Source organism: Mercenaria mercenaria, chromosome 13 (genome assembly GCF_021730395.1).
Source record: "Mercenaria mercenaria strain notata chromosome 13, MADL_Memer_1, whole genome shotgun sequence".
Classification (NCBI taxonomy): Eukaryota; Metazoa; Mollusca; class Bivalvia; order Venerida; family Veneridae; genus Mercenaria; species Mercenaria mercenaria.
In genome coordinates, this window is record NC_069373.1 from 8,637,222 (window position 1) to 8,663,828 (window position 26,607).

General features: G+C 36.5%; 1 protein-coding gene across 2 annotated transcripts in view; it reads right to left on the reverse strand.

Moving 5' to 3' along the window:
* Positions 1-1,778: 1,778 nt before the first annotated feature.
* The window catches only part of LOC123529939 (uncharacterized), a 41,589-nt gene continuing 16,760 nt past the window's right edge, over positions 1,779-26,607 (reverse strand). For both annotated transcript variants that reach the window (XM_045310545.2, XM_045310546.2), the window contains exons 2-6: positions 20,865-20,934; positions 16,728-16,996; positions 12,853-12,991; positions 4,596-4,871; positions 1,779-3,796 (exon numbers count right to left, since the gene is read on the reverse strand). In XM_045310545.2, coding sequence (XP_045166480.2) covers positions 3,246-3,796; positions 4,596-4,871; positions 12,853-12,991; positions 16,728-16,996; positions 20,865-20,934 — 1,305 coding nt within the window. In that variant the 3' untranslated portion in view covers positions 1,779-3,245. The remainder of the gene's footprint in view (positions 3,797-4,595; positions 4,872-12,852; positions 12,992-16,727; positions 16,997-20,864; positions 20,935-26,607) is intronic.

Consider the following 26,607-nt stretch of genomic DNA (forward strand, 5'->3'; position numbering starts at 1 on the left):
TAGAAAGTAAGTGATTTGATTTTATGGCAAATCAACACAAAAAAGGGGTCATATATCTCCAAGAAATGTTTAGAACAAGAGGACCATGATGGTCCTGAATCGCTCACCTGTCCCAACATGACCCAGTTTTGAACTGAGTATGACGTCGTTTTTTTTTTCTATTATTTGACATAGTGACCTAGTTTTTGAGCTCATGTGACCCAGTTTTGAACCTGATCTAGATATCATGAAGATGAACATTCAGACCAACTTTCATACAGATCCCATGAAAAATATGGCCTCTAGAGAGGTCACAGGGTTTTTTCATTATTTGACCTACTGACCTAGTTATTGACGGCACATGACCCAGTTTCAAACTTGATCTAGATATCATCAAGGTGAACATTCTGACCAATTTTCATGAACATCCATTCAAAAGTATGGCCTCTAGAGAGGTCACAAGGTTTTTCTATTTTTAGACCTAATGACCTAGTTTTTGACCGCAGCTGACCCAGTTTCGAACTTGACCTAGATATCATCAAGATGAACATTCAGACCAAATTTCATACAGATCCCATGAAAAATATGGCCTATAGAGGGGTCACAAGGTTTTTCTATTATTTGACCTATTGACCTAGTTTTTGAAGGCACATGACCCAGTTTCGAACTTGACCTAGATATCATCAAGGTGAACATTCTGACCAATTTTCATGAAGATCTTGTGAAAAATATGGCCTCTAGAGAGGTCACAAGGTTTTTCTATTTTTAGACCTACTGACCTAGTTTTTAACCACAGTTGACCCAGTTTCGAACTTGGCCTAGAAATCATCAAGATGAACATTCAGACCAACCTTCATACAGATCCCATGAAAAATATGGCCTCTAGAGAGGTCACAAGGTTTTTTTATTATTTGACCTACTGACCTAGTTATTGATGGCACGTGACCCAGTTTCGAACCTGACCTAGACATCATCAAGGTGAACATTCTGACCAATTTTCATGAAGATCCATTCAAAAGTATGACCTCTAGAGAGGTCACAAGGTTTTTCTATTTTTAGACCTATTGACCTAGTTTTTGACCGCAGCTGACCCAGTTTCGAACTTGACCTAGATATCATCAAGATGAACATTCAGACCAACTTTCATACAGATCCCATGAAAAATATGGCCTCTAGAGAGGTCACAAGGTTTTTCTATTATTTGACCTACTGACCTAGTTTTTGATGGCACGTGACCCAGTTTCGAACTTGACCTAGATATCATCAAGATAAACATTCAGACCAACTTTCATACAGATCCCATGAAAAATATGGCCTCTAGAGAGGTCACAAGGTTTTTCTATTATTTGACCTACTGACCTAGTTTTTTAAGGCACGTGACCCAGTTTCGAACTTGACCTAGATATCATCAAGGTGAACATTCTGACCAATTTTCATGAAGATCTTGTGAAATATATGGCCTCTAGAGAGGTCACAAGGTTTTTCTATTTTTAGACCTACTGACCTAGTTTTTGACCACACGTGACCCAGTTTCGAACTTGACCTAGATATCATCAAGATGAACATTCTGACCAACTTTCATAAAGATCCCATGAAAAATGTGACCTCTAGAGAGGTCACAAGCAAAAGTTTACGCACGGACGCACGGACGCACGGACGGACGACGGACGACGGACGCTGCATGATCACAAAAGCTCACACTGTCACTTTGTGACATGTGAGCTAAAAACAAGAGCTGTTGTACAACTAATATTCCCCATATAATGGCCAGTCAAGAGGAAAATGGGTATGCAATTTCAGTCTCAAATATTTTATGACTGTTACCTCCAATCTCACAATCTGAAAACAATAATCATCCTTTAAAGGCAACAGACCCAAGTGATTTTCAGGGTTTATAAGTCACTGTGACCTTGACCTCTGACATACCAGCTTAAAAGGAATAAAGGTCATGCACTGACTACAAAAGTTTATCATAATTTATAGCCATGACCAATTCTACTTAAATACCTATGCAAAGATAAAAATCCTGAATAACTTAACTGCATTACTGTCTGTGAGAGAAGATACCCTGTCAAACAATTGAGCACAATGCAGCTGTTTATGAAAATACTCATAACAATCATTCAACCAAATTTAAGATTAATATATAATACAAGAGCTATCCATAAGCCAGTATGCTTGACTATATGACATTTTCAAGTCAAACAATGGCCATAACTTGGCAAAACTTAAACAAAAGTAACAGGATTCACGCACTGCAGTTATTACAAATAATTCTTTATTACAGTTAATGATAACAACTTGCATGCAAAACTGCAATCAAATTTTCCAAGTCAATCCGTTATTTGCAAAACAAATAGTTCACTAAATTTGGTATGAAAGTAGGTTTGATAAGACAGACATCTTGATTAATTTATGATAGTAACAGCTTGACTACTGCATGCTTTAACCACATTTTGTATGTAGAAAAAAGACCATAATTTAAATTTAATCCAACAACAAGAGCTGTCACTAATGGTGACAAATGCCCCCGCAGCACCTTGACCTTTGACCTGGTGTACTCAGTAAGTACTATCAGCATGTGAAGTTTGAAGGTCCTGGGTGCAGTGGTTCGCATGTAAAGTGCCTTCATGTAAAAAGTTAACGTTGGCCCCTGTGACCTTGACCTTTGACCTGGTGACCCCAAAGTCAGTAGGGTTGGTGTACTCATAAAATACTATCAGCACGTAAAGTTTGAAGGTCCTGGGTGCAGTGGTTCGCGAGTAAAGTGCCTTCATGCAAAAAGTTAACGTTGGCCCCTGTGACCTTGACCTTTGACCTGGTGACCCCAGTCAGTAGGGGTGGTGTACTCAATAAGTACTATCAGCAAGTGAAGTTTGAAGGTCCTGGGTGCAGTGGTTCGCGAGTAAAGTGCCTTAATGCAAAAGTTAATGTGACGAACTAACTAACGAACGAACGGACGGACAGTTGAAAACTAATATGCCTCCCTTCTGGGGCATAAAAAAGGGTTTATGCCCATGATATACGAATTTGAATGCAAAAATGCCAGCATCAACATCTGGTTAAGTAGAATAACTCTCACTATTCTTCCCATATTCAAGCTAACAAAAAGTCTATGTCAAATTACACATTCTGTATATGAAAATTAGCTTATGAATTCAAAATTCATAAATGATTCTGTTCAAGTTAATGCATTGTTTCAAGGTATAGAGCACTTTCTTTGGTTTTGATGTAATCTTTCTCCAAAAATAACTATAATTTGACCTTCATCTTAAGCCTCTAGGCAAGGATTCAATGTTTTGATACAGTGGATCTGTTTCGGAAACATCCTGATGTTGTGACACTGCTGTATGAACTTGTAAATCTTCCTCTGGCTTTGGCATATTTACTGCTTCATCATATGAAGGGGGTGACAAGTCATAAGAGGGTGGGATTAAATCATTACCGCTTACATCCATGTCAATATCATCATCATCCACCATTAATTCACCACTACTTGATAACATGCTATGATGAACCTGCTGTCTAGCAGGTGGCACCAATCTTGACGTCGAGTCTGTCAGCGGTTGACCTTGTCTATGTGCACCTAAATGAACATTATGCACATGCCTGCTTCTTGGGGTTGAACTCCGGCTGTCAGACCGCAACACTGCATTGTCTCTTTCAACTGAACGTATGTGTGATGTCTGGTGATGTGGATGAGAATGACTGTCATGTGTTTCCATGATTTCTCCGTTAGGCCCGATGTCTACAACGTGAGCAAAATCATCATGATGTCTGTGGCATACAGTGCATAAACCATCTGACCCCAAGGAACCTGTAAACATATAGATCAAAGAGATTTATTGATAATTTTGCAGAAACACATTCTTCGTAAATATCATTAACATAGTAACTGCATTATTGGAAATAACAATATAATTGTAGTAGACTTTCATTTTTATAAACCTCTTAAAATTGGTCCTTGTCACATTTTGTAATAATACATGTCTGACTATGGATGCTATAGAAGATTCTATTTGTCTTAGAAGGGTGGTACGAGTGTTTGGAAAACTTCCTAAATAGATGTGAGTAAATGATAAACTTACCAACAATACATCATATATGTCTGACTGTGGATGCTACCAGAAAATTCTGTTTCTCTTAGAGAGGTGGTCAGTGTTGGAGTATATGAAAAACTTACCAGCAATACATGTCTGGCTATGGATTCTACCAGAATATTCTATTTCTTTTACAGGGGTAGTCAGAGTGTCTAGCAAACTTCCTAAATAGAGGCTTACCAGCAATACATGTCTGGCTATCAACACTACAGACTATTCTATTTCTTTTACATGGGTGGCGAGTGTCTGGCAAACTTCCTAAGCAGGTGTAAGTATTATGACAAACTTACCAACAATGTGTCTAGGAACCCAACTAAGGATTCTATTTCTCTTAAAAGTATGGTCAGGGTGTCTGGCAATCTTTCTAAATAGAGGTCTGAGTATATGACAAACTTACCATTCTAACATGACTGACTACGGAAGCTTGAGAATATTCTATTTCTCTTAGAAGAATGGTTTGTGTGTCTGGCAAACTACCTAAATAGAGTTGCGGGTATATAATAATGAATAACTTACCAACAATACATGTCTGACTATGGACACTACCAGAAGCTTCTATTTCTCCTAAAGGAAGGTTAGAATATCTGGTAGATCCCATGGGAGAGTCTTGCGTCTGGTGAGACAAGTTGTGTTGCTGGAACACCCCATCAGCCTCAAACTGTTGCTTCGAGAACTTCTTTATCTTCAGGTAGCGGTATACAATACATAGTGCTCCAACAACAGCGATTGCTACAACTACACAAATACCAATCACTATGGCTGGCGAAATACCTGTCTCCACTTCCTCATGATCTGAACATAAAAAATATATATATTAGTTCAAGGTAAAACATACTATTGTCATTCATTGAATAAGCAATTTTTAACCAAAAATGTTCTGAATATCTATTTCATAAGTGTATAAAGTAGAAATGAGCCAAGCCATTAGAAAACCAACATAGTGCATTTGCGAACAGCATGGATCCAGAACAGCCTGCGCATCCGCACAGTCTGGACAGGATCCATGCTGTTTTCAAACAGTTTGTCTAATTGCAACAGGCTTTGAAAGCGAACAGCATGGATCCTGACCAGACTGCGTGGATGCGCAGGCTGGTCTGGATCCATGCTGGTTGCAAACGCACTATGTTGGTTTTCTCATGGTGAGGCTCAAATAACTTTGTCATCTTTCTGGACTTCTTTAGATACTGTCCTAACTATCTGCATAATACAATACTGTTTTAATAGTATCCAAAAGTCCATACTGACATTTTTATGACGTTACTTTCATAATTATGATCGTTTTGGTGCAATTTTGGTGAACTTTATTACATCTTTCTTAAAGATAAACAGATTTAATGAATTTGTATATAATCAGATTCTCTTAAAATATCAAAAATTCGCAACAATAACAAAACTGTATGGCTTTCAGCACATCTGACATCAAATGGGAAAACTGGGGAAAAGTATGTGCCAGCCTGGGTGTTAATTATTTTAAAGACTGGTCTTATTAAAGGGAAACAGTAATACCTTTTCTTGCACACCAAAACTGGGGCTGGTGGTTTAAACCACGCCCACACAACCCATCTGGTACCCCTCATGCCAGATGACTCTCATAATTTTAGTGTTTGAAATTATTTCTTGTTCAATGGCATTGCAGAACTTTTCAAATTTTCAGAAAATTTATTTTAGTAAATCAGCATTAACTTGCAGTCGTTAATTAATCAGGTTAGTTGTGTGTATAGAAGGGACAAGAGGTGTGTTATTGATTTTATTTGCTCTAATGTCATCCGAAAACAAATCAAAGGCCTGAAGGGCCTGAGTCGGCTAATGATTGATGTACTGACAGTATAGTCTACCAGTTTCAGTTTGTTTTTAGTTTTTTTTTCTTAAAATTTCATAACACAGCTCGATATTTACCCAAAATATTATATCCGGATACGATTACACTTTTCTCCAGTTTCAACAATATATTTTACAAATTGTGATGATACGAAGACATTTAGCAGCAATTGGCAGTATCTGACATTGAAGTTTACGGTTAAATTACCTCTTATTTAAATCTTTCATAAAAAAGTTGTTTCGTTTCGTGAAAGCAGCCAAACATAGACGATCTACTTTCGATTTCAAAAACTACAAGAAAATACAACTTAATGTTTCGCCGATTTGTTTATTTCTCGAAAAATAAGAATTAAAATCATTTTTAATATCAATGTAACTAAACAAACCAGTAAGAGCTTCTTCTTCCGATAATTTATCCGTTTATTGACTGCAAAATTCAACCCACGCAAAGTTTATAGAAATCATACGATGCGTGTTTACGTTCAATGTGGGAGAATTAAGGCTGATCGGCTATGTTACCTAACGCATCCAGACGATTCAGATTTAGTTTTTAAAAAAGCATTGTGTGCGTTTCTGTAATTTTATACATGTATACGTTTTTATACGCTTAGAAATTATTAGACATGCGTATTTGCATTATTTCTATACGTAATTTACGCTAATACGCATCTTATCTGGAGCCCTGTGGAACTATTTTTTGTCTTTCGCTGGATGTTACCCAAGCTTTGTAAGCCTGCGCAATTCTTAAAATGCACATTTATGTTTAATGAGTTACATTCGAGTATTGCACAATTACAAGTCATAAATATGACAGATTACATCGTATATTGGTCATAGTAAAGGGAATTGACACAACTTAACTTCATTCATGCAGTGAACTGTTTGAAGTTTGAGAAATCTAATGGAACTACATCCCTTCACGTGTTATTCGGTCCATTTAGAGAATCGCTGAACAGCAAGGACTCGTCAAAAGGCTTTCAGCCTTTAGCCGACTCAAAATAGTTTCAAACACTTAATAGGTTAGTGTTTATTAATGTGCATTTACAAAACTTAATCAGCCCCGCACGGCTGCGCCGCTCACAGCAGCTGCTGATTAAACTTTGTAAATTCACATTAATAAACTTAATGGCAACTAAGAACTGGTGAACTGATTAAAAATCATTTATGTAAAATTGTTAAAAATGAAATACCTTGTTTTTATACTTATTTTAACTATTTCAAGCATGTTACCAAATAATACCATTGTGCAGCATATACAGGTCTATGAAAGTGGCATATTTACAGATAGTGGGTAAAAATTGTGTAAATAAGATAAGATCATTAATTTCAGCCATTTTTGCTGACTCTGCTTTTCTGCAAAATCAAAGTCAACAGAAATGACTGAAACTCACGTATACAAACTCCTGGAATACTTTGTTACTGTTAAAATATGGCAGCTATTTTATTACAAAAAATAAACACCACTTTGTCAAATACAGGTCGGTTCGTTTTATGTTACAGCAATGAGTTTAAATTCCATTTATTGACCATTTTGCTGGATCAGCACCACAATCAAACAATTTTTTTTTCATCCTTTATCTGTACATGCAAGCAATAATTATTGAATGTTTTGTTGTTGTTTTTTCTCTCAGAGAAATTTTCTGAAGAACTATTAATCAGATTGGCATGACCTAAAACAACAAAACTAAACCAGAACTTTGGTGTTGTGCATCTAGATGACAAATTTTCTTTGCTTTGTTTAAATATGCAACAATAAAAAGAGCGCTACCAAGAAAGTATCGTGTTTCTCTTTACTTATTCTATAATTTGTGAAAAAAGGTATAGAAGAAAAATAATCTACCTCTGGTTGTAAATTAAGATGGAATTATGGGGTTCTCGGGTAACTGTTTTGGCTGTTAACTTGGTACAGCCTCATTACCACAAAACATTTACCTACCCTTGACTCAGATATTCCATCTGCCTCTACAACTAGAGACAGATTATTATACGCTCTTCTAGTGTGTTGTCAAAAGAGGTTATACTGAAATAATCTGTCATTAAAGTAGTTCACAGCCTCGTAGACAAACATAATTATATCTAATATTACAGAAATTTAGCTTCCAATTTGTCCATGTCACATTATTATATGCATCATTAATTTAGCTACTACGAATTATTGCAATACAGAAATGTCAAAGCTTTATCTATATAAACAAGCGGGCCAAGATTGCCCTAAGTTGCTCACCTGAGAAACACACCATAACAGTGTAAGCATGTTTGATCTAGTGATTTCATAGAAACAAATATTCTGATCAATTTTCATTAAGATTGGTCTCTCAAGTGTAAACAAGTCTTTTCTTCCATTTGACCTAGTTTTTGTGCCAAGATGATCTACATCCGAACTTGACCTAGATTTGATCAAGGCAATCATTCTGTCCAAATTTTATCAACCTCAATTGAAAAATACAGCCTCTATCACATACAAAACATTTTTCTTTGATTTGTCCTAGCAACCTAGTTTTTGACCCCAGATGGCCAATATTCGAACTTGACATTAATTTCATCAAGGCTACCATTCTGACCATATTTCATGAAAATCAATTGAAAAATACAGTCTCTATCACATACACAAGATTTTTTTCTTTGATTTGACCTAGTGACCTAGTTTTTGACCACAGATGACCAATATTCTAACTTGACCTAAAATTCATCAAGGCAATCATTCTGACTAAATTTATGAATATCCAGTGTAAAATGCAGCCCCTATTGCATACACAAGGTTGTTTTTTGATTTGACCGGGTGACCTAGTTTTTGACCCTAGATGACCCATAATCAAATTCAACCTAGATTTCATAAAGACAAACATTCTGATCAAATTTCATGAAGATCCGGTATAAAATGCAGCCCCAGTAATGCATACACAAGGTTTTTCTTTGATTTGACCTAGTGACCTAGTTTCTAAACCCTGATGACCCATATTCAAACCTGACCTAGATTTTATCAAGGCAATCATTCTGACCAAAATTCATAAAGATCTTTTGAAAAATACAGACTCTATCGTTTACACAAGGTTTTTCTTTGATTTGACCTGGTGACCTAGTTTTTGACCCCAGATGACCCATTTTCAAATCTGGTCTAAATTTCATCAAGGTTATCATTCTGACAAAATTTCATAAAGATCAGTTGAAAAATACAGCCTCTATCGCATACACAAGGTTTTGCTTTGATTTGACCTAGTGACATAGTTTTTGACCCCAGATGACCCATTTTCAACTTTGGTCTAGATTTCATCAAGGTAATCATTCTGACAAAATTTCATGAAAATCAGTTGAAAAATACAGCCTCTATCGCATACACAAGGTTTTTCTTTGATTTGACCTAGTGACCTAGTTTTTGATCCCAGATGACCCATTTTCGAACTTGGCATAGATTTCATCAAGGTAATCATTCTGACCAAATTTCATGAAAATCAGTTGAAAAATACAGCCTGTATAGCATACACAAGCTAAATGTTGACAGAGGACAGACGACAGACCGACGCCGGACATCAAGCGATCACAAAAACTCACCTGAGCATTGCTCAGGTGAGCTAAAAGTAGTAAAGCACATGGATATTATGTTCTGAAAGGGCTACAAAGATAAGTAGCTGCAAGTAAATATTATATGCCACCCTGTGATGACTGTCTCTAGAATTTTCAGTATTAAGTTTACTGTGACCTTGACCTCTGGTAAAGTGACCCCCACAAAAAGTAGGTGTCATCTATTCATCACAGGAAATCACTATGAAGTTTGACAGCAGAAGGCCTAAACACTCTAAAGTTAACAGTCAGATACTGGTTTAGTCTAAATGTCACTGTGTCCTTGACCTTTAACATAACAATGGGAGTCTTCTATCAAACAGTTAACAGATATATTATAAAGTTAAACAGCTTAAGCTAACACATTCTCCAATCCATTTCCAGATTGCTTAAACTAACACATTCTCCAATCCATTTCCAGATTGCTTAAGCTAAGACATTCTCCAATCCATTTCCAGATTGCTTAAGCTAAGACATTCTCCAATCCATTTCCAGATTGCTTAAGCTAACACATTCTCCAATACATTTCCAGATTTAATGTCAAACTCCATTACTTTTCCTTCCAGGAATTTTTCCAGTCTTGTAAACCCTGTGACGACAGGCAATCAACCTATGACATAACATATCCATAGACCTAAGTTCCTTATTAGATTCTAGAGGTCATAATGTTCTCAAACTGTTCTCTTGTCTTTAGAAAACTGTTATCTTGATTTTTAACGTACCGATCCAGAAAATTAAAAGGGTCTTACATAATAATGACCTATGAAGCTTGATGGCTGACCCCAAAGTATTTACTGTGAAATCATTTAATTTCGTCGGCACGAAATTTCGTGGTTTTGGCCAAAACGACTGTTTCGTGGGGACGTAAATTCATGGATTTTCAATTTTTGTTAAAAAAAAATTTAAAAAATCATAATTTCCACATAAAAAGATCTACTAGTACTTCTGTCCTTACATCTGAAGCCTACACGTATCAAACAGCGCTACCATGGTTACCGAATTTGCAATCTTCACCATGGGTAATTAGCGAGTGATCATGTGCCAATTAATGATCGCATTATCTATAATTATACGACCTCTAATTTGTAAAACTTTTTAAAACTGTGAAATATTCAATAAGAAAAGTCGGCGCCAATCAAAAAGTGTCAAAACCGTAGCACCTTGCACAATTAGCATTCATAATCGAAACAAATAAAAGTTGATCGTTGATCATTTGATCAACTAACTCTAGTTATTGTACTGCAAATTAAAACAAACTATAACAGATTTAAATCATTTTGTTTTTATTCCGTAGTACTAGTATAAACCATAGTAATAAATAAACTATTATAAACTGGTCCGACTTTTTTTGCAAAATGAATGGTGTGTCTGCATCTAAAATTACAAGCTGTTGAACTTGTGCATGTGTCATTTCCCGCCGAGAAACGTGTAATGTGAATTAAGTATTAATGCATCTAGTCTAAATAATGAGACCTCGGGTAGACCGATTTTACATTTTGATATTTTACGTTGTCTACCTAGAGGCGGATATCGACAAGTCAAAAAAATATAACTATATTCAATTCTCGAGCACAATTATTTGGACTATAATGCATCAGACGCAAATCTAGCAATTAATTCATGATATTTAATAGTTCCAAAGACATAGTATTTTACATTGCATAGCGGGGCCGAAAAAGTCAAATTACAGCCGTATTATAGTGCGGTTGACACGTGACACTACGTCAAACTTCTATTTTTAGTTTCTACTTTTACTTTGACAAGCATGTCATAAACAAACCACGGGTACATTTCTAAATAAAATAGTCAGTTTTGTTTCCACACATACCCATGTTTATCTTTGATGGAGCCTCCATAAACTACACGTAAGCTGCAGGTTAGTACTGCCGCATGCATACAACTACGGATCAGATCGAACGGCTGTGGTGTCTTTTGGCGACTTTGCGTACAATTAAAAATATCGTGGGCACAATTTGTTCGTTGGGACTTAAATTCGTGGTTGAGCTCAACAACGAAAATTAATCCCCCACGAATAATAATGATTTCACAGTATCCCTTGACCTAAATATCACCAAAACAAAAGTGTCATACACCTCACTAACCACAGCACAGGCAATATGACCCTGTAGTTTTGATTTTAGGTCAAGCTTTCTCAAGTCAATGATCAAAAAAGAACCAGTAGCCTACTGCCACTGCATGAGATAAACAATATAACCTTTCTTCTACGAAGGGAAAGCGGAGGATAAATTTTTTTTAAAGCTTTTGGCTGTAAGACCAGTGTTAAAAATACTGACACATAAATACATGTGACTTAACTATAGCTATATAACTGGTAAACACATAATGTCATTTGTTATATGTATAAAACATGCTATGTAAAATTCAATGATCATGTTAACTGTGACTGGACAACTATAACAAGAGCACCGCCTAAGAGTGCCATCGCTTGTCTGCAAGTGCTGGTCAGTATATAAGAAAAGAGTTATAGTTCAGAATTTCTAAGTACAAAAAGGGCCATAATTCTGACAAAAATGCAGGTTCGAGTTATAATTTTTGGCCTACATAGTCACCTAATGATGATAAACATTTTTTTATTTTAACTGGATTTAACGTCGCACCGACTCAAGTATGGGTCATATGGCGACTTTCCAGCTTTGATGGTGAAGGAAGACCCCAGGTGCCCCTTTGTACATTATTTCATCAACAGCGGGCACCTGGGTAGAACCACCAACCTTCTGTAAGCCAGCTGGATGGCTTCCTCACATAAGGAATCCAACACTACAAGTGAGGCTCGAACCCACATCAGTGAGGAGCAAGTGATTTGAAGTCAGTGACCTTAATCACTCAGCCATGGAGGCCCTGATGATAAACAAGTGTACAAAGTTTCAAAGCTGTAACTCTTATAGTTTTTGAGAAAAGGTGGACCTAAACAAAAATTTTAACCAAGAAACTCAAATTTTCTAAGTACAAAACGGGCCATAATCCTGACAAAATGCATATCAGAGTTACGATTCTTGGCATACATAGTCATCTAATAATGATAAACATGTAAGCCAAGTTTCAAAGCTGTAGCTCTTACAGTTTTTGAGAAAAGGTGGACCTAAACAAAAAATTTAACCAAGAAACTCAAATCGTCTTAGTACAAAAAGGATCATAATTTTGACAAAATGCATATCAGAGTTATGGTTCTTGGCCTACTAAGTCAACTAATGATGACAAACAAGTGTGCAAAGTTTCAAAGCTGTAGCTCTTATGGTTTATGAGAAAAGGTGGTCCTAAACCAAAATTCTAACTAACACTGACGCCGATGCTGACACCGATGATCAAGTGACGACAATACCTCACAGATTTTTTTTTTAAATCAGACGAGGTAAAAGCAAAAATTACCCAATCTTACCAACTAATGTTACATTCAATATAAAGTTATAATCCAGCAAATATTTGTCTCTTTTCAGTAGAAATATCTTAATATTGTTGTTGGCATCAGCATGGTATATTCTTTCTGATGCAGGTTTTGTTTCACAGGAGAAATTCAACTGAAATCAGAAAGTAAGAAACATATTTAACTTAATGTGCAACTGTTACTCTATAACGATTTAATTTCTGAACAAGAGCTGTCTGATGACAATGTGCCTGACTATTTGAAGACCTTCCACCTAATAATAGCTTACATACTAAAGCTTTAGCAAAATTTTCTAAGTTGAAAAAGGGGCATAATTTTGCGAAAACGTAAGCTAGAGTTATGTAACTTGTCACATGAGGTCATCAAATGATGCCAGAGACATGTTATGTCAATTTCAAATAGTCCAGATGAAAACTATTCGGAATCAAGTAGTTCATTTTTGTTTTTCTTAAAAACAAAAACAACAACAACAAAACTGTCAATAGAACATGGACGTCCCTGCTGTACCTTGGTGGTGTGGAATGATACTACAACAAAATACCATGAAATAGTAAAACAAAAATACTTTCTTTCTAATGTCCAGGGTGGGGAGGGGGGATAGGTGTAATGTGGGTATGGAGTATGCTGACATAAACCAACAGATAACATCAAGAAATATAAGAAAGTAAGAAAACAAAGAAGTAAAAAAAAAATTGAGGGTTTGCAGGGACGGCAAATTCAATTGTCCGTATTGCCCAGGTTGTCCAATAGCTTGTACGGCCAGAATTTACTATATAACTATCATACGGACAAGTAAACAAGAGGACCATGATGGTCCTGAGTCGCTCACCTCTTCCCACATGATCCAGTTTTGAGTATGACGTTTTTCTATTATTTGACATAGTGACCTAGTTTTTGAGCTCATGTGACCCAGTTTTGAACTTTACCTAGATATTATCAAGATAAAAATTCTGACCAATTTTCATGAAGATCCATTGAAAAATATGGTCTCTAGAGAGTTCACAAGGTCTATCTATTATTTGACCTATTGACCTAGTTTTTTAAGGCACGTGACCCAGTTTCAAACTTGACCTAGATATCATCAAGGTGAACATTCTGACCAATTTTCATGAAGATCCATTCAAGGGTATAGCCTCTAGAGCGGTCACAAGGTTTTTCTATTTCAAGACCTACTGACCTAGTTTTTGATCGCAGTTGACCCAGTTTCAAATTTGACCTAGATATCATCTAGATAAACATTCAGACCAACTTTCATACAGATCCCATGAAAAATATGGCCTCTAGAGAGGTCACAACGTTTTTTCATTACTTGACCTACTGACCTACTTTTTGACGGCACGTGACCCACTTTCGAACTTGACCTAGATATCATCAAGATGAACATTCTGACCAATTTTTATGGAGATCCATTCACAAGTATGGCCTCTAGAGAGGTCACAAGGTTTTTCTATTTTTAGACCTACTGACCTAGTTTTTGACCGCACATGACCCTGTTTCAAACTTGAACTAGATATCATCAAGATGAACATTCAGACCAACTTTCATGAAGATCCATTGAAAAATATGGCCTCTAGAGAGGTCACAAGGTTTTTTCATTATTTGACCTACTGACCTAGTTTTTGACGGCACGTGACCCACTTTCGAACTTGACCTAGATATCATCAAGATGAACATTCAGACCAACTTTCATACGGATCCCATTGAAAATATGGCCTCTAGAGGTCACAAGGTTTTTCTATTATTTGACCTACTGACCTAGTTTTTGATGGCACGTGATCCACTTCTGAACTTGACTTAAATATCATCAAGGTGAACATTCTGACCAATTTTCATGAAGATTTCATGAAATATATGGCCTCTAGAGAGGTCACAAGGTTTTTCTATTTTTAGACCTACTGACCTAGTTTTTGACCGCACGTGACCCAGTTTCGAACTTGACCTAGATATCATCAAGATGAACACTCAGACCAACTTTCATACAGATCCCATGAAAAATATGGCCTTTAGAGAGGTCACAAGGTTTTTCTATTATTTGACCTACTGACCTAGTTTTTGACCGCACGTGACCCAGTTTCGAACTTGACCTAGATATCATCAAGATGAACACTCAGACCAACTTTCATACAGATCCCATGAAAAATATGGCCTTTAGAGAGGTCACAATGTTTTTCTATTATTTGACCTACTGACCTAGTTTTTGATGGCACGTGACCCAGTTTCGAACTTGACCTAGATATCATCAAGGTGAACGTTCTGACCAATTTGCATGAAGATCTTGTGATATATATGGCCTCTAAAAAGGTCACAAGGATTTTCTATTTTTAGACCTACTGACCTAGTTTTTGACCGCACGTGACCCAGTTTCGAACTTGACCTAGATATCATCAAGATGAACATTCAGTAAACTTTCATACAGAACCCATGAAAAATATGGCCATTAGAGAGGTCACACGGGTTTTCTATTATTTGATCTACTGACCTAGTTTTTGACTGCACGTGACCCAGTTTTGAACTTGACCTAGATATCATCAAGGTGAACGTTCTGACCAATTTTCATGAAGATCTTGTGAAATATATAGCCTCTAGAGAGGTCACAAGGTTTTTCTATTTTTAGACCTACTGACCTAGTTTTTGAAGGCACGTGACCCACTTTCGAACTTGATCTAGATATCATCAAGGTGAACATTCTGACCAATTTTCATGAGATCCATTGAAAATTATGGCCTCTAGAGAGGTCACAAGGTTTTTCTATTTTTAGACCTACTGACCTAGTTTTTGAAGCCACGTGACCCACTTTCGAACTTGACCTAGAATTTACCAAGAAGAACATTCTGACCCATTTTCATAAAGATCCCATGAAAAATGTGACCTCTAGAGATGTCACAAGCAAAAGTTTACGCACGGATGCACGGTCGGACGGACGACGGACGCTGCGCGATCATAAAAGCTCACCTTGTCACTATGTGACAGGTGAGCTAAAAATAGCAAATGACAAAAACGGACAAGCAAGTCAATATCAGATTTCGCCACCCCTGGTTTGAGGGTTATGTGGGGGGAAATTTGCAGAGGGTTGCCCCAAGAACATGTGTGAAATTGTTTTGAATTTAGGCCAGTAGTTTTAAGAGAGGAAGATTTTTAAGATTTCAAAGGCATACAGTCATATACAGAAAACTAGCCCTGTCCCAAGGTAGTCATTTTTTTAATGCAATAGAATGATTTGAAGGAGCTTGCTCACCCAAGGACCACTGCTATCATATTCTGAAATTTTCATCATGACATATTGAGAAAACTACTCCTGTCCCCAGGCAGTCATCGATGAAACCGAATGATTTTAAGGAATTTGGTAGATGGTCACCCCCAAGGAACATTCCAGTCAAATTATTTTGAAATTGAGTCTGCAGTTTGAGAACAGATTTTCAGAGTTTTTCATATAACCATTATAGTGAAAACCAGCCCAGCCCCCAGGCGACCATCTTTTTAAACATATCAGAATAATTTAAAGGAATTTGGTAGAGGGTCACTTAAGGAACATTGCTGTCAAATCATTTTGAAATTAAGCCAGCAGTGTTGAAGGAAAAGATTCTTTTCAAATTTTCTTTACCATAAAGGGAAAACCAGTTCTGCCCCCTGACGGCCATCTTTCTTTAACACTGCAGGAAGTTTGAAGGAATACATTGAAGGGTCACTTGAGAAACATTTATGCAAAATTATTTAAAACTTGGACCAGCAGTTTCAGGAGAAAATTTTCATTTAGCTTTCCACACACTAATTTATTTCAATTTACCTTTTTACACCAACTCCATCCACCCTACAACAATAAGGCATAACAAAAATATACTGAAAAGCTTCAAGGGCAATATGTTACTTACCAATGTTGACACACTCTCACTGAAAAACGCTTTTGGTGATTGTTCAACAGCTAAATATACTCCACAGGAATTGATGTAAAATGATTCAATCTTTAACTTCACCGTTTTCTTCACAGATTCTGAGCTGGGACCAAACTTGACAACACATTCTGGGAAAAGACCATCACTGTCCACTGTGCTTTTTGCATTGATTAACACAATATCGTCATCCCCTAGCCATTTTGTGACAACATTTTTTAAATGGCATAAATTTGGCTGATCAAGGGTATCTGTGAAGACAAAATAAATACATAAAAAACAAAATGCTCAAACCTTACATTTGAAGAAGTGGTTCATGAGAATCAGTCACTTTAAAGGGCTTTTTTTCAGCCAAGGTCCCTCAACACAGTCTAGCTGAACCATTCAATCAAATTTCAGAAAGGTCTTTCAAAGTTCTACAGACCAAAGTTTGGTGAATATCTATCATGCAGTTTATCAAAGACACTGTTTAAATATTTTTCTTTTTTATGGCTCTACTGCCCTCTTAGCAAATTTGGTGTTTGTCAAAAATATATACATGTATGTATTTTTTTATGTATTTATTATTAAGACCATAAATCATGACTTGAACTATCTTTGACAATATCAGGATATAATCAGGCTTATGTTTTGGCGGTTTAACCTTTAGCCTGCTTCTGTTTCTGCCTTTGTGACCAGTGCATACCAAGATCAGCCTGCACGGACAAATGGTCTGCACTGTTTGCTATTCAGCCAGTATATTTTCTGTGAACTCCCCTTCAACTATAATAAAATTTATGGTAGATCTATTGCCTATATTGAATGATGGAAAAGTCAAAATTAGAAATTAAGCAGGGTAAAGGTTAACTAATTTTAGATTTACAGTCTAAACAAGAGTGCAAGAATGTCACAATATACACCCGTCGCAGCAAATTAGAAAATAGCAGCTGTGTTTGCAAATGGAATCTTAACTTTGTGGTTGTTTAGTAATTATTGTACATGTAATTCTTTTGTTTTTCTATGTCCACAAAAAAACTCCTTACCAAGTAGAGATACCTTAAAATACACCTAAAATTTGAAAGTAACATCTATGTTGTACCACAGAAAAGTGATCTTGGTTTTTTCCTACGGTCAATTATAAAAAAGTTACAGTATAGGTTATTTATAGTAACAACTAAGGGAAGTTAATAAAAAAATAAAAAAAAAAATCAAAAAAAATCAAAAAAAAATTTGTAAGTCCACACAAAAATCCTTACCCTGTAGCGATAGGTCAAAATACACCTCAACATTGGATGTAATATGCATGTTGTACTACAGAAAAGTGGTCTCGATTTTTCCCTACGACTAGTAATGAAAAAGTTGCAATATAAGCTATTTATAGTAACAACAAAGGGAAGTAATTCTAAAGAAGGGACATGCGCATGACACTTCATCTCATGATGGTGTACAATTGTGCCAAGTTACATCAAAATCCCTCCATGCATGAAGAAGATATGCTCCGGACAAAGTCATTCCTGTATTTGACCTTTGATCTCTAAGTGTGACCTTGACCTTAGATCTAGGGACCTGGTTCTTGCACAAGACACTCCATCTCGTGGTGGTGAACATTTGTGCCAAGTTATATCAAAATCCCTACATGCATGAAGAAGAAATGCTCTGGACAAAGTTTTCATTCTTGTATCTTTTGACCTTGACCTTAGACCTAGGGACCTGGTTCTTGCGCATGACACTCCATCTGATGATGGTGAACAACTGTGCCAAGTTTCATCAAAATCCCTCCATGCACGAAGAAGATATGCTCCGGACAAAGTCTGTGGACGCCGCCCACCCACCCACCCATCCGCCAGGGGCGTTCCCATAATACTTCCCGTTTTTCAAACGGGCGTATAAAAAAGCGGGAAGTGTAGCAATATGTAAAACATATTATGAACTCCATTTCAATCAACTAAATCTACTGTTTCCACATAACAATTGTTTATATATTTTTTCTTGTGCTCAAAAATGATATTATATATTATAATGAAATGACTATACTTCTCTACTTATGTCTTTTGTGTTTAAGCAATGAATTTACCAAAACTGTCAAAATTGGGGATTTTACATCAGGTAGGCAGTAAAGAGTTGCTGATCTTGAAACTTGGACCAACTTCATTAAAATCTACTTCAACTTCAAATCTATAAAGTAATAACTGAGACAGAGTAAAAGTGCATAACAACTGTAACCTGAAATTCTAAGTAAAAAGGGGGCATAACTCATAACATACTGGTGCCAGCCTTATTGACCCAATGTTGTATGATGTGGCTGACAATGTGGAACAACCAGTTTAAATTGATTCCAATCCCTTTAATAACAACAGAGATATGTTGAAAAAGTAAATAATGTATTAAAATTAAATTGAAATTTTAAGTAAAAGGGGGCATATTTCATGAAATATGCCAGAGGGGCAGTTACTAACTTTAGACAATATCTAATGGCGGTGCAGAGGCTAGTACAAAAGCCCTCCTTATTCTTTGAATAGTAGAGCTTAAAATGACTAAGGACTTGTGAGAACAGACTGGATACACTGTACTTGAAATTCTCTATCCCACAAAGTCTGACCACTGGATGATATTTGTAAACTAATTTATTTTTATATTTTTTAAGTCAGAACATTGGAAAATTCAGCATCTCTTTCTTTCCCAAAAATTTGAAAGGAAGAATCTGAGGAACTTTCACAGATATCGACATACACTGTATAGGTGTAGTAACAAGAGCTATATGCCTTTAAATGATAGCCATATGCATGCAAAACTTTAACCAAGGTGTGACACCGACGCCGGCGCCAAGGTGAGTAGAATAGCTAATAGTCGAGCTAAAAATGTGTTGCTTTTTTTTCAAATATGATATTGTTGTTCATGACAGTAAAAGCACATGACACAAATAAAATTCATTTGTATTTATTACTCATCATTTCAGTGTCTTTAAAACATACAGATGATAATTATATTGTTTGTCTATTGTGATAAACATCCTGTTCCCTCGTGTGACAAAAAAAGAATTGTAAAACAATAAACCATAAATATCCTGTTTGCTGTCGTCACTATGTGAAATGTACAACTATAAACACCTTTAATGCTGAGAGTATCATAAGAGCACCACTTTGAAGCTGTATAATATAAGCTCATAGTTTATCAAGCAAATTCAGTGAATTGGTATCCCCTGTCAAACATGATAAAAGTATCTTTCTTGGATACTTTAAGTAATGAAATTCTTTTAATTTTCTACTTGGTTCATGTTGGAGTTATGGATTTTAAAAAAAAAGAGCAATATCTCAACAGTTAATAGTAAAGATATCATGATAAAAGTGCATGTGCACAACCCCCTAAGTGATTTATATTTGTGCTAAATTTCACCAAGATCCATTAATGGGTTTATTTAGCTATGTGGGAATTCATGAATTTTTAAAGAATTATAGGGCAATAATTTACTGACGAGATCCTGACGAAAATTGCATGTGCAGCACCAACTTACAGTGAACAATACTTGTAATAAGTTTCATGAAGATCCATTCATAGGTTTTTAGTTTGTTTTGTTTTTGTTGGGTTTATAGTTCGTTTCGCGACTTTCAAGCTTTGATAGTGGAGGAAGACCTCAGGTGCCCCTCCATGCATTATTTCATCACAAGCCGGCACCTGAATAGAACCACCAGCCTTCCCAAGACCAGCTCGATGGCTTCCTCACATGAGGAATTCTGCCTCTCGAGTTAGGCTCAAACCCACATTGGTGATGGGCAAGTGATTTGAAGTCAGCAACCTTAACCACTCAGCCATGGAGGCCCATATAGGTTAATTAGATACAGTCAAAAATCTCTATATATTTTTTATCAAATCAAGAAGAAAACCCTCCTTTTACTGGGTCAAGGGGTATTATACTTTGTGATTCTAGCTAAAATACTTTTTGAATTAGAAGAATGCATGAAAAAAACTGCAGTACTTAAAGGAGCTCCACCTTCCATATTTACTAGGTGATCCACCTTCCGTACTTACTAGTTGCTTCACCTGCAGTACTTACTGGGTGCTTTATCTGCAGTACTTATTTGGTGAGCTTCTAAAATTTCAGAAAAGCTCAAAAAATGTATTTTCAGGGATTTGTATACTTACATGTTAAAACTGAGCCTGACACTTCTACTGTTATACTTATAAGAAGAGCTAATGCACCAACCATCAACATCTGAAAAATATCAATTACATTATATATTTTTTGTATTTCTACCAGCTGACACTGGGTATTTCAACAACCAAACAAGAGCACCGCCTTGCGGGTGCTGACGCTCATCTGATTTTTTTTGTGTAATAGAAATATTGTCCTACCCATGATTTTCTAAGTCTAAAAAGGGCCATCATTCTTGCAAAAAGCAGGATAGAGTTATGTTTCTTGATGTTCAGTGTCCACTTATGATGGTGAAAAACTGTTGCAAGTTTTAAAGCAATAGCTTTGATAGTTTATGAGAAAAGTTGACTTAAACATAATACCCAACCAAGAAAATGATTTTCTAAGTCCAAATGGGGCAATAATTATTGCAAAAAGCAGGATGGAGTTATGTTGCTTGCTGTACAGGGTCAGCTTATGATGGTGAACAAGTGTTGCAAGTTTCAAAGCAATAGCTTTGATAGTTTGAGAGAAAAAGTTGACCTAAACATAAAACTTAACCAAGAAATCTGATATTTTCTAAGTCCAAAAGGGGCCATAAATCTTGCAAAAAGCAGGATGGAGTTATGTTTCTTGCTGTACAGGGTCAACTTATGATGGTGAACAAGTGTTGCAAGTTTTAAAGCAATAGCTTTGATAGTTTAGGATAAAAGCTGACCTAAACATAAAACTTAACCAAGAAAACTGATTTTCTAAGTCCAAAAGGGGCAATAAATCTTGCAAAAAGCAAGATGGAGTTACGTTTCTTGATGTACAGGGTCAGCTTATGATGGTGAACAAGTATTCCAAGTTTCAAAGCAATAGCTTTGATAGTTAAGGAGAAAAGTTGACATAAACATAAAACTTAACCAAGAAATCTGATATTTTCTAAGTACAAAAGGGGCCATAAATCTTGCAAAAAGCAAGATTGAGTTATGTTTCTTGCTATACAGGGTCAGCTTATGATGGTGAACAAGTATTCCAAGTTTCAAAGCAATAGCTTTGATAGTTTAGGAGAAAAGCTGACCTAAACATAAAACTTAACCAGGAAACGCCGACGCCGACAACCGCTCAAGTGATGACAATAACTCATCATTTTTTTTCAAAAAATCAGATGAGCTAAAAATGTTTCTATTTTACTCTTTTTTTTGGGTTGGATTTTAAGTCCCGACAACACAATTAAGGTCACATGGTGATTTTCCAGTTTTAGACCATGGAGGAAGACCCCAGGTACCCTTTGAATATTATTTCAGGCATGGGTAGGTACACTGAAGGACCTTCCTTAAGCCAGATGAATGGCTTTTGATTATGAACAATTCTATACTTCATGTAAGGTTCAAACCCACATTTGTTAAGGACAAGTGCTTCAATGTCACTGTATGTCAATGCTACCTTAATCATTTTAATCACTTTTCTAACATCCTCTAAATAGCAAAGTTTTTAGTACAATGGACTAGGAACGTTGTTCATATAACAACAGCTTTCTGTTGTCAAATAGCAAAGCTTTACTTGGAACATGACGATCTGTCATAGCAGAAAAACCAATTTTCAACCAAAATCGCATTTGGACGCAAAATCTCATGTCCTCACACATATGCTGAAGTCATCTGTCTGCCATTTTTTAATGTAAACAAATTATTTGTACAAAGATTTTGTTGTCAAGGTTGTAAACAGGACTTTCAGTAGGATTTCAAAAAAAGGAGTTCTGGACTTCATTCCTGTGAAAAATAGGAGTACCATGGCAAAAATAGGAGTACCATGGCAAAAATAGGAGTACCATGGCAAAAAGTTGTTCAACTGAAAAACACAGGATTCATATAACAATTCACAGGTCCTTACCCTAGTTGAGTATTGGGAATACAACTGAATTTTGAAATTAAGTATCTTAATAAGGTAGCAGCAAATAAAACAAAAGCTGTCTTAGTACTGACAGTGGGCTCGACTATTCGAAGCAATGACAGAACAATAGGTTCAATATATTACCAGAGATTTTCAGAGAAAAGAAAATGAATAGGTAAGACAAACAGTGTACCTGCATTTGTGGATTTGGATAAGTCTTGCACTATATTGTAATGTGTGATCATGATGGTAAGCAAGTGTTCAATGTTTCAAAGTCATGTAGCAAACAGTTAAAAGACAAATTATCGAATGGTTACAGGTATGTGAAACTTAACTAATTTCTATGTCAAACAAGAGCTGTCAGTGGACATTGCGCTCGACTATTCTCAGTGCTTGATAGTATAATATAAGCAATAAGTAAAACTTTAACATTACAATAAGCATGTTCTAAGTCGAATAGGGGCCATAATTCAGTCGAAATGCTTGACAGAGTTGCCTCCTCCTTTTTACAGACTGGGGTCATGATGGTAAACAAGTATCAGTATGCAAAATATGAAAGCAATATCTCAATGGACTTTGAAAATATTTGGGGTGGTACACAAACTTTAACATTTATTCTAAGTCAAAAAGGAGCCATAATTCAGTCAAAATGCTTGATAGAGTTGCCTCCTCCTTTTTACAGACTGGGGTCATGATGGTAAACAAGTATGCAAAATATCAAAGCAATATCTCAATGGACTTTGAAAATATTTGGGGTGGTACGCAAACTTTAACATTTGTGTGACGCTCACGCTCACACCGGGGCGAGTAGGTAGCTCCCCTATTCTTCGAATAGTGGAGCTAAAAAGGGCCATAACTGAGCTAAAGTCCTTGTCCTACATATGTAGACTATGATGGTAAACTAGTAGCCAAAGTTTCAAAGCCATATGACAAACAGGTAATCGGTAGGCAAAATTATGGACTGTAATGAAAAACTGATTTTCAAGTCCAAAAAGAACCATAATTCAACCAAAATAGTTTACAGAGTTATGTACTCTTGCCTGCAGATGGGGATAATGATGATAAACAAGTGCTACAAGTTTCAAAGCCACATGTCAGACAGTTTTGATAAAACATGGACTTTTACGAAAACTGAACAAATTTCCAAGTCCAAAAAGGGCCATAATTCTGCCAAAATCCTTGACTGAGTTAAGTACTCTTGCCTACATATAGAAATCATGATGATAAACAACTGTTCAAACTTTCTAAGCCACATGTCAAATAGTTTTGACTAAACATGGACTTGTACAAAAATTGTTCCAATTTCAAAATCCAAAAAGGGCCATAGTTCAGCCAAAATACTTGACAGAGTTATGTACTCTTGCCTAGACTGTTATAATAAACAAGTGATAAAAGTTTCAAAGCCATATGTCAAATGCTTTACACAAAGTGTGAACTGGTACGAAAAACTTAACAAAGATTTTTAAGTTAAAAGGGGCCATTACTCAGCGAAAATCCTTGACAGTGTTATGTACTCTTGCCTTAAACTAGACATGGTGATGGTACACAAGTGTTGAAAGTTTCAAAGCTTTATCTCAAAAGACTTTGTCAAAATGAGGACTGGTACGAAAAACCTAATGCGTGACGCTGTAGGTACACTTGCCTGAATTGGCAGCTAGATTACAGGGGGTAGGGTATAGTAAATGGCAGACAAAAGTTAGTGCATTTTCTAAAGAACTACATTATAAGCTCAATAACTCCAGAGAACCTAGGTGTCACTTCAGCTACAATAATAGCTGTCACAGATGACAATGTATTACATTACTGCTAAGCTTTTAACACTCCACATATTAAACAAGAGGGCCATGATGTCCCTATATATCGCTCACAAGAGTTGATCTGGCCTACAGATCTTGTTTTTTTTACCCCACATGAGCCACTTTCCAATTTAACCTAGAGGTCATCAAGAAAAAAATTCTGACCAAGTTCCATAAAGATTGAGACACAACTGTAGCCTTTAAAGTGTTCACAATCTTTGCCTATGATTTGACCATGTGACCTAGTTTTTGACCCTAAATGACCCAGATTAAAACTTGACCTAGAGATCACCAAGACAAACATTCTGACATTCTGACCAAGTTTCATAAAGATTGGGTCACAAATGTGGCCTCTGAAGTGTTCACAAGCCTTTCCTTTCATTTGACTGGGTGACCTAGTTTTTGACCCCACATGACCCGGATTCGAACTTGACCTATACATAAGCCAGACAAACATTCTGACTAATTCTAATGAGTTTCAAACTTAAATTGTGGTCTCTAGAGTGTTGACAAGATTTCCCATTGATCTGGCCAAGTGACCTAGTTTTTGACCCCTCATGACCCAGTTTCAAACTTGCCTAGAAATCATTAAGACAAACATTCTGACCCAGTTCCAAAAAGACTGAGTCACAACTGTGGCCTTTGAAGTATTCACAAGCTTTTCCTTTGATTTGACCAGGTGACCTAGTTTTTTGACCCCACGTGACACAACTGTGGCCTGTTAAGTATTCACAAGCTTTTCCTTTGATTTGTCCGGGTGACCTAGTTTTGGACTATACATGACCCAGATTCGAACCTGACCTAGAAATCATCAAGCCAAATATTCTGACCATGTTTCATAAAGATTGGATTACAAATTTGGCGTCTAGAAGTGCACAAGCTTTTCCTTTGATGTTGCCTATTGACCTAGTTTATGACCCCACATGACCCAGTTTCCATCTTGACCTAAAGATCATCAAGACAAACATTCTGACCTAGTTTCATAAAGATTGGGTCACAAATGTGTTCACAAGCTTTTCCTTTGATTTGCCCGAGTGACCTAGTTTTTGACTCTGCATGACCGAGATTTGAACTTGACTTATAAGTAATCCAGACAAACATTCTGACTAATTCTAATGAGTTTCAAACTTGAACTGTGGTCTCTAGAGTGTTGACAACTTTCTTCTTCGATCTGGCCTAATGACCTAGTTCTTCACCCCACAGGACCCAGTTTCAAACTTGACCTAGACATCATTAAGACAAACATTCTGACCCAGTTTCAGAAAGATTGAGTCACAACTGTGGCCTCTGAAGTATTCAAAAGCTTTTCCTTTGATCTGACCAGGTGACCTAGTTTCTGACCCCATGTGAACCAGATTCTAACTTGACCTAGATCATCCAGATTAACATTCTGACCAAGTTTCATAAAGATTGGGTCACAAATGTCGCCTCTAGAGCGTTCGCAAGCTTTTCCTTTGATCTGGCCTACTGTCTTAGTTTTTGACCGCAACATGACCCAGGTTCGAACCTGACCTAGTAATCATCAAGACAAACATTCTGACCAAGTTTCATACATATTGGGTCACAAATGTGGCCTCTAGAGTGTTCACAAGGCAAATGTTGACGGTCGACACACGACAGACAAATGACCGGTCACAGTAGCTCATCTTGAACACTGTGCTCTGGTGAGCTAAACAAGAGGGCCAAGGTAGCCCTAGGTCGCTCACCTAAGAAGCACTCCATAACAGTGTAAAACATGTTTGACCTAGTGATTTCATGGAAACAAATATTCTGACCAATTTTCATTAAGATTGGACCAAAAAATTGGTCTCTTGCGATAAAACAAGCATTTTCTTAGATATGACCTAGTTTTTGACCCTAGATGACCCATGTTCAAACTCGACCTAGATTTTATCAAGGCAATCATTCTGACCAAAATTCATGAAGATCAATTGAAAAATACAGCCTCTATCACATACACACGTTTTTTCTTTGATTTGACAAAGTGACCTACTTTTTGATCTCAGATGACCCATATTCAAATTCGACCTAGATTTCATTAAGGCAATCATCCTGACCAAATTTCATAAAAATCAATTGA